Source organism: Littorina saxatilis, linkage group LG6 (assembly GCF_037325665.1).
Source record: "Littorina saxatilis isolate snail1 linkage group LG6, US_GU_Lsax_2.0, whole genome shotgun sequence".
Classification (NCBI taxonomy): domain Eukaryota; kingdom Metazoa; phylum Mollusca; class Gastropoda; order Littorinimorpha; family Littorinidae; genus Littorina; species Littorina saxatilis.
The window spans coordinates 16,910,107-16,919,985 of NC_090250.1; the positions used below are offsets into that span (position 1 = coordinate 16,910,107).

Consider the following 9,879-nt stretch of genomic DNA (forward strand, 5'->3'; position numbering starts at 1 on the left):
GCATTGTTATTGCTTAATTTATTAAAGCCTCTGGACAATATTCTTTGAATAAATCGTTACCCAATTCTGTTTACGTCTATCCCTTTGTTTGATAGAGTACTGTAACAAGCTATCACATTATGTCGACAAGAATGCGTCTCCATACAAGTTTTTGTCTTGATTCCATCCAGGAGGATGTAAGGCTTTAATAAAAACACTATTTCAAAGATCTCTGTCAAGATTGATTTTGTTGAAAAAAAAGGAAGTCTGTGATTGAAGATTGTGAAACCTGCCTCTAGTAATTATCGTCCAATCTCTCTCCTAAGCTGTGTTGGCAAAACACTAGAGAAATGTATACAAATTCATGTCTTTGACTACTTAATACAAAAAAAAAATATCATGTTGGGATGAGCTTACTTGTACCCAGATGATGGGAGAGCTTACTTGTACCCAGATGTTGGGAGAGCTTACTTGTACCCAGATGTTGGGAGAGCTTACTTGTACCAAGATGTTGGGAGAGCTTACTTGTACCCAGATGTTGGGAGAGCTTACTTGTACCAAGATGATGGGAGAGCTTACTTGTTCCCAGATGATGGAAGAGCTTACTTGTACCCAGATGATGGGAGAGCTTACTTGTACCCAGATGATGGAAGAGCTTACTTGTACCCAGATGATGGAAGAGCTTACTTGTACCCAGATGTTGGGAGAGCTTACTTGTACCCAGATGCTGGGAGAGCTTACTTGTACCCAGATGTTGGGAGAGCTTACTTGTACCCAGATGTTGGGAGAGCTTACTTGTACCCAGATGTTGGGAGAGCTTACTTGTACCCAGATGTTGGGAGAGCTTACTTGTACCCAGATGATGGAAGAGCTTACTTGTACCCAGATGTTGGGAGAGCTTACTTGTACCCAGATGTTGGGAGAGCTTACTTGTACCCAGATGTTGGAAGAGCTTACTTGCACCAAGATGATGGATGAGCTTACTTGTACCCAGATGATGGAAGAGCTTACTTGTACCCAGATGATGGAAGAGCTTACTTGTACCCAGATGATGGGAGAGCTTACTTGTACCCAGATGATGGAAGAGCTTACTTGCACCCAGATGTTGGGAGAGCTTACTTGTACCCAGATGTTGGGAGAGCTTACTTGTACCCAGATGTTGGGAGAGCTTACTTGTACCCAGATGATGGGAGAGCTTACTTGTACCCAGATGATGGAAGAGCTTACTTGTACCATGATGTTGGGAGAGCTTACTTGTACCATGATGTTGGGAGAGCTTACTTGTACCCAGATGTTGGGAGAGCTTACTTGTACCCAGATGTTGGGAGAGCTTACTTGTACCCAGATGATGGGAGAGCTTACTTGTACCAAGATGATGGAAGAGCTTACTTGTACCAAGATGAAGGGAGAGCTTACTTGTACCCAGATGAAGGGAGAGCTTACTTGTACCCAGATGTTGGGAGAGCTTACTTGTACCCAGATGTTGGGAGAGCTTACTTGTACCAAGATGATGGGAGAGCTTACTTGTACCCAGATGTTGGGAGAGCTTACTTGTACCCAGATGTTAGGAGAGCTTACTTGTACCCAGATGATGGAAGAACTTACTTGTACCCAGATGATGGAAGAGCTTACTTGTAGCCAGATGTTGGGAGAGCTTACTTGTACCCAGATGATGGGAGAGCTTACTTGTACCCAGATGATGGGAGAGCTTACTTGTACCCAGATGTTGGGAGAGCTTACTTGTACCCAGATGTTGGGAGAGCTTACTTGTACCCAGATGATGGGAGAGCTTACTTGTACCCAGATGTTGGGAGAGCTTACTTGTACCCAGATGATGGGAGAGCTTACTTGTACCCAGATGTTGAGAGAGCTTACTTGTACCCAGATGTTGGGAGAGCTTACTTGTACCCAGATGTTGGGAGAGCTTACTTGTACCCAGATGATGGGAGAGCTTACTTGTACCAAGATGATGGGAGAGCTTACTTGTACCCAGATGTTCGGAGAGCTTACTTGTACCCAGATGATGGGAGAGCTTACTTGTACCCAGATGTTGGGAGAGCTTACTTGTACCCAGATGTTGGGAGAGCTTACTTGTACCCAGATGATGGGAGAGCTTACTTGTACCCAGATGATGGAAGAGCTTACTTGTACCAAGATGATGGAAGTGCTTACTTGTACCCAGATTTTAGGAGAGGTTACTTGTACCCAGATGATGGGAGAGCTTACTTGTACCCAGATGATGGAAGAGCTTACTTGTACCAAGATGATGGGAGAGCTTACTTGTACCCAGATGTTGGGAGAGCTTATTTGTACCCAGATGATGGGAGAGCTTACTTGTACCAAGATGTTGGGAGAGCTTACTTGTACCCAGATGATGGGAGAGCTTACTTGTACCCAGATGTTGGGAGAGCTTACTTGTACCAAGATGTTGGGAGAGCTTACTTGTACCCAGATGATGGGAGAGCTTACTTGTACCAAGATGATGGAAGAGCTTACTTGTACCCAGATGATGGGAGAGCTTACTTGTACCCAGATGTTGGGAGAGCTTACTTGTACCCAGATGATGGAAGAGCTTACTTGTACCCAGATGATGGGAGAGCTTACTTGTACCCAGATGTTGGGAGAGCTTACTTGTACCAAGATGTTGGGAGAGCTTACTTGTACCCAGATGTTGGGAGAGCTTACTTGTACCCAGATGTTGGGAGAGCTTACTTGTACCAAGATGATGGAAGAGCTTACTTGTACCCAGATGTTGGGAGAGCTTAATTACTTGTACCCAGATGTTGGGAGAGCTTACTTGTACCCAGATGTTGGGAGAGCTTACTTGTACCCAGATGTTTGGAGAGCTTACTTGTACCAAGATGGTTGGAGAGCTTACTTGTACCAAGATGGTTGGAGAGCTTACTTGCATTGTACCCAGATGATAGGAGAGCTTAATTGTACCAAGATGATATTAGGGAGAGCTTACTTTTACAACGTACCCAAACTATGCTTTGTCTGCGATGTGGTGCTGGGCCATCACCACGAGAAGAGCCATTGTGCCGGGCGATATACTTGTCGAAATAGTCGTGAGGATGAATCTCTGTTGTCGAGTCAATGAAAAAAATCGCCAGCGTAGCAATAATAACCATTGCTATCATGTTATTCCAGATCTGTAATGAACAGAAAGCCAGAGTGATTGATTGCAAAATTGATCTCTCTCTCTCTCTCTCTCTCTCTCTCTCTCTCTCTCTCTCTCTCTCTCTCTCTCTCTCTCTCTCTCTCTCTCTCTCTCTCTCTCTCTCTCCGGGTCTCCCTCAGACATGTGTACAGTTTCGTGTGGTAGATGTTGTCAACCATTCTTGCGCCATGCTTGTATACGATACAGACGCAGATAGTACAGTATATCTCACCCGGTACAGTCTAGATTTACGATACAGACGCAGATAGTACAGTTTTTCTCACCCGGTACAGTCTAGATTTACGGGTGCTCTCCGCGTAGAGGTGTTTCCAGATCCACTCACGCCATGACAAGAGGCCCAGGTGCGAATCGAAGGTCTCTGCTGGAGAGGACTTGAGGTCCTGGAACAGACGTTTGTCCTGGATGGCGTCGTGGATGTTGCTCCAGCAGCACGCTGACACCCAGATAGCGGGGATCTCCCAGAACTCAAGCTCCCTGAGAAAGAAACATATTCCGAACATGACAACAGACCTCCTCCCCACTGACGCTCCATCTAAAGGGCCCCGGACTCCCCAACTTTAACACGTGGGGAGTACTTGGACCACGGGACTCAGTTGAACTTTAGAGGGCCCTCTCCTCTTCTTCTTTTTCTTCTTCTTCTTCTTCTTCTTCTTCTTCTTCTTCTTCTTCTTCTTCTTCTTCTTCTTCTTCTTCTTCTTCTTCTTCTTCTTCTTCTTCTTCTTCTTCTCCGTTCATGGGCTGAAACTCCCACGTTCCCTCGTGTTTTTGCACGAGTAGATGTTTACGTGTATGACCGTTTTTACGTGACCCCGCCATTCAGGCAGCCATACGCCGCTTTCGTGCGTCAGGTCAGCCAAGCGTCAGCGTGACTTCACAACTGAGGGAGTGAAATTTGTGGAAAAAAAGAAACGCTCAGTTTCATAATGACCTTGTAGCATACGCCTATTCCTATTTTCCTGTTTCTATAACCCACCGAACTCTGACATGGATTACAGGATCTTTTTCGTGCGAACTTGGTATTGTATCCTTGGCACAAAGGGTAAAAAATCCCAAAGTCTTGTGCTTCCTTGTACACACGAAGGGGAATAAGGCATTAGCAGGCCTGCACATAAGTTGACCTGGGAGATCGGAAAAATCTTCACCTTTAACCCACCAGGCGGCCGCGGCCGGGATTTGAACTGACGACCTTCCGATAAGGCGGCCGATGTCCATGACTTTCTAATGTTGGTTGGTTGGTTGGTTGGTTGGTTGGTTGGTTGGTTGGTTGGTTTGTTGTTGTTGTTGTTGTTGTTGTTGTTGTTGTTGTTGTTGTTGTTGTTGTTGTTGTTGTTGTTGTTTGTTTGTTTGTACCGGTGAGTACAGAATTCTTTTGTTTTTCAAGTGTAGTTTTTTTTTTTTTTTTTTTTTTTTTGGGGGGGGGGGGGGAGGGCTTCTGGTGCATTCAAGTTAGTACAAAGGTACGCACGGTTGCGGTGCCCTACTCACCATACTCTCGAGATCTTCTACGAGAGATCAGGTCCGCTAAGGCACCTTATTATGGGAGGTGATCTACGCCCCAGCAGCCCTTCTTGCAAGACTGACCAATGCACCAAAAGCAATAGACGAATTCCGAAGATAACTACGTCGGGTTTGTATGGGTTGCGACAGAGTGAATACCCTTGCTTTTACTCGGAAAAAACATTGGAGGGGCCAATCAATAGCGAGGGGTGTGTCGGAAACACTGACGTGAACTGGAGCACGTGTGACATTTTTTTGTCAGAGAACTGAAAAAGCACCCTTTCATCGATCATCATATAAACCCGAAGGAGTTATTTCCGAAAATCGTCTATTACGAGAGATCTGACCCGCTGAAGGCACATTATCACGTGACTCTATCAACCACCTTCCCTTCCCCCTCTCCCTCCCCCATCCTCACCGGTGTCACGAACTGAAACAGCTCTCTTCTGAACAATCCTTCTCATTGAGGTCAATGCGCATGCGCCAATCTTGGACTTAAAAAATGCACCCCTTTGACCGAACGAACCATGGGTTAGGGTTAGGGTTAGGATTAGGGTAAGGGTGAGGGTTAGGGTTAGGTTGTTCACGACCTGATTAATCCCCCCATGTTAGCGCATGCGCATTGACCGCAATGAGAAGGATTGTTCAGGCAGAGTTTTCAGTTCGTGACACCGGCGTACCACACACATTATTTCTAAAGCAAAAAATAAATAAAAACAATACTTGAGCGCAGTATTTCCACAGTGGTTACGGGGTAGATGCAGCTCGTTGGTTCTGAACAGATCCAATACGGAAGCGAAAATGGAAGGATTCCGATCGAAGAAATATTCTCGTTTGCGTCGGTTGAAGTAAGGAGATGAGGCTGAGAGGTTACCCAAGAAAGTTTCTGGAAACCTGCCGATGTTCGAAGTCCAGTATTAGGTAAAACATTCAACATTTGACAACGATAAACCAAAATTGTATCGGTCATGGAAACCTGGCTGTCTGCGAAACGTCAAACTGTACCTTTAAAAACGCTAAAGAAAATGAAAGTTTTCAGTTTTTACCCAAACTCGAACCCGCTCTGACCTTGAAAATTGACACCTGTCAACCAGAATTCCAACGCGTCTATTATTACTTATCAAAGTCTAAAAGTTGGTTAAGTTTTTAAATTTAAGTTTAAAAAAAGTTTAAAAAGTTCCCTTTCTTGGGTATCTGAAGTACATCCCGCTCTGTTCAAATTTTGCGAGGGACAAGCAGACTGCCATCATGTAGGTAGGTCCCCAAACTTCAAGAATGCGCATTTCAGAGCTCTAGCATAAACATCATTAAGATTATTGTTCTTTTTTTATCGTCAAAACTGAACCCCAATGTGATCTTAAAATTTGCCAAGGACTAGACTTCCATCTTGTCTTGAGTCTCAGAGCTCTAGTATCATAAGCACATCAACTACAACAAATATCAACGTTAAAGGTGTTGTTTTGTTTTGTCTGAGGACAGCTGGCGGACCGGCCTAACTCTGGTAGTTAATACTTTACCAGGATCCTCTTGACTGCTCATGAAGTAAAACAACACATGCAACAAAAATCATCACCACTGCTACCAACATCACTCACACACACACACACACACACACACACACACACACACACACACACACACACACATACACACACTCAAACACACACACACACGCACGCACGACGAACACACACACACACCCAAACACACACACACAACTCAATAACGCACACACACACACACAAACTCTCTCCCCTCCCCCACTCACACACACACAGAAACAAACCCTACCACCACACACACTCGGACCTTCTCAGCGTGTCTCTAGTGGTGTGAAACATTGTCCCGCCGACATTGATGCGGATGATCTGCGTGTCGAGCTCAACGTCGTCCCCAAAGCGGCTGAAGGACTCTCTCCTATCTCTATCCACCATGTCCGAGGCTGCGATGGCTGGCAGGGGGCTGCCCTTCTTGCTGAGGAGGAACGAAATCTTCCTCTCCCGGTAGTCCAGTAACTGCCCAGGTCCATCGTCGGTCTGTTCGACTTCTGGCAACCTTTTTTTGAATTTATTATTTGTTAGTTGCCAAGCACATCATTCTGGGGCGTTTAATCAATCCAAAAACTGTATAAATATTCTAACATTTCTTTTTAATGATGTTAATGACAAACAGACAAGACATAAGAACATTCACAACATAGGGCAAAACACACAGGCACATAAAACATATTAATTTACCTACTAAGTAATACAAGCAATCAGGAACATAAAACACGCTAAAATACAATATAATGAGAGACAGGGTTTAGCCTGGGAGAAAAAGGCAATGGGGACATTTGTCCCACTCAACCGAATTCCGATGGGACATAGTCGAAGGCAAGAAGCGCCAAAGAGGCCTGTGCGCGTTTTGACCAAAGATGCAAAATGGTGCAATATGGTGCCATCTGAGAATTAGCCGCTATATCGTGTTATCTGTGTGTGTGTGTGTGTGTGTGTGTGTGTGTGTGTGTGTGTGTGTGTGTGTGTGTGTGTGTGTGTGTGTGTGTGTGAGAGAGTTTAATCCGACTTAAAGTGTTCATTTGGTGGCGCAGTGGTACGTAATCTCAATGCGCCCTTTGACGCACTGAAGGGAATTGTGATGGGACATTTTCAGATTCAATGCGCCAAGGCGCAGGGCGCACTAGTAAATGAAACCCTGGAGAGAGAGAGAGAGAAAGAGAGAGACAGAGAGACAGAGAGAGAGACAGAGAGACAGAGAGAGAGACAGAGAGACAGAGAGACAGAGAGAGACAGATAGAGACAGAGAGAGAAAGAGAGGGTGGTTGTAACATTTACAATGAATCAATACAATCTTAAATACAAATATAAGTAATACACTCTTCCTCGAGGGTCCACCCAACCACATGCACAATGACAAGGTTAACAATCTCATCACAGAACACATAAGACACAATCAACTTCGAGCAACCTGGCGTTGGGTATTGATCTCCTGGTCGGCCCGCCGCTTACGCTTGGGCGACGCGCGTCATTAGCCCGGCTGGTGAGGCTCTGACTCGACAAGCTTTTGAACATCGTGAGTGCAGTTCTCTTCAGAAAATGCACCAGCACATCCAGCGCTGCGAACAAGGATTCAGCAGAAACCATGGATCGACGACCTGAGCGGGTGGCTATAAGCTTACTTCTCAGAAGCTGTGTTCTACTCGACGCGCTCTCCTCGCTAGAGGAGGCTGTGTTCGAATAACTGAGCTTCTAAATAGTGTGATTTCGATGAATGTTGTTCAAGAGACTTACAACCGGGAAAGCACCCAGCGTGATTGATGACCTGGGATGGCTCCACTTTTCAAGAGCTGCGTTCTACTCGACGCGCCTTTTCCTGGCTGGCGAGGCAGTTTACCGACAAGCTTTTGAACATGGTGAGAGCAGTTCTCTTGAGGAGATACACTACCGCATCCAGCGCTGCGAGGAACACGGCTTCAACAGAAATCATCGATTGGCGACCTGGGATTGCTACACTGAGGCTTTTCAAGAGCTAGCGGTGGAGTATTCCGACAAGCTTTTAAACGTCGTGATTGCAGTTCTCTTCAGAAGATTCACAAACGCATCCCGCGCTGCGAAGAATTAGGATTCAACAGAAACCATTGATTGACGACCTGTGATGGCTACACTTTTCAAGAGCTGCGTTCTACTCGACGCGCCTTTTCCTGGCTAGCGAGGCAGTTTACCGACAAGCTTTAAAACGTCGTGATTGCAGTTCTCTTCAGAAAATTCACCACCACAAGGATTCAACAGAAACCATCGAGTGATGACCTGTGATTGCATGCTACACTTTTCAAGAGCTGCGTTCTACTCGACGCGCACTTTCCGAGCTAGTGAGGTAGTCTTCCGACAAGCTTTTGAACGTCGTGAGTGCAGTTCTCTTGAGATTCACTACCGCATCCAGCGCTGCGAGGAACAAGGCTTCAACAGAAACCATCGATTGACGACCTTGGATTGCTACACTGACTTTTCAAGAGCTAGCGGTGGAGTTTTCCGACAAGCTTTTAAACGTCGTGATTGCAGTTATCTTCAGAAGATTCACTAACGTATCCCGCGCTGCGAAGAACTAGGATTCAACAGAAATCATCGATTGGCGACCTGGGATTGCTACACTGAGGCTTTTCAAGAGCTAGCGGTGGAGTTTTCCGACAAGCTTTTAAACGTCGTGATTGCAGTTATCTTCAGAAGATTCACTAACGTATCCCGCGCTGCGAAGAACTAGGATTCAACAGAAACCATCGATTGACGACCTGTGATTCCATGCTACACTTTTCAAGAGCTGCGTTCCACTCGACGCGCACTTTCGTGGCTAATGAGGGAGTCTTCCGACAAGCTTGTGAACATCGTGAGTGCAGTTCTCTTCAGAAATTTTACGGCCACCACATTTTGCACTGCGAAGAACAAGGATTCAACAGAACCATCTACTCGACGCGTCTTCGATTCGTGTTTATAGGATGTCCCTGGTGATAAATTAGAATAAATCCAGCTAAGATGCTGTAATTAAAACTATGGCAAACTTCTCTCTGTCAGCTGTTGAACAGCCCAACGTCTTATGATGACGAAGTCCGTTTGAAATCGCATGGAACTGTTAAACTGTCGCAATAGAACCCAATGTCTGTCAACTGACGCGCACAATAATTTTTTGGATCATGTAACAAAATTATCCATGAATTTCAAGTTCAAATTTCAAGGCCATAAGCCAAAAAGGATCGACACTTTTTCTTCTAAAGATCTCCCGCTATTGAATCGATTGGCGATCTTCTCTTTTTTACACGATGGCTTTGGTCCGTCTTTCTTGAACTCAAGGAAGACTGGGAAATAAACAAATCTTCAAAATACTCCATATAATCGGACAGCATCCAGAACAATGAAAGCACAAGCACCAGAAATACTTTGAGGACGGAAAAGAGTTCCATGTTGTGATTGCGTCATTCTAGTGACATCATACCTGTATGCAAGGCAAGCAAAGCACGTCATGGTCTGTCTCGTCTCAGTTTCGTCAAACGCACTGCCATGGTCAGCCAAGACCAGCCGGGTTGACTGTGACTAATTATTCTTGAGGTGCACAGATAATCTGACAGATTGGTATGCTACAAAATGGATCTTGAAATTAAAGTGTTGGTCACTGTTGTAAGCCTGACATGTGTTCGTGGAATTCTGGATATTACAATTGGTACTACATGATCA

General features: G+C 45.2%; 1 protein-coding gene across 1 annotated transcript in view; it reads right to left on the reverse strand.

Annotated features, from left to right (window-relative positions):
• The window catches only part of LOC138968621 (potassium voltage-gated channel protein Shaw-like), a 19,969-nt gene extending 11,178 nt beyond the window's left edge, over positions 1-8,791 (reverse strand). The window contains exons 1-5 of the mRNA XM_070341220.1: positions 7,625-8,791; positions 6,467-6,712; positions 5,381-5,551; positions 3,424-3,634; positions 2,961-3,131 (exon numbers count right to left, since the gene is read on the reverse strand). Coding sequence (XP_070197321.1) covers positions 2,961-3,131; positions 3,424-3,634; positions 5,381-5,551; positions 6,467-6,712; positions 7,625-7,800 — 975 coding nt within the window. The 5' untranslated portion in view covers positions 7,801-8,791. The remainder of the gene's footprint in view (positions 1-2,960; positions 3,132-3,423; positions 3,635-5,380; positions 5,552-6,466; positions 6,713-7,624) is intronic.
• Positions 8,792-9,879: the final 1,088 nt, after the last annotated feature.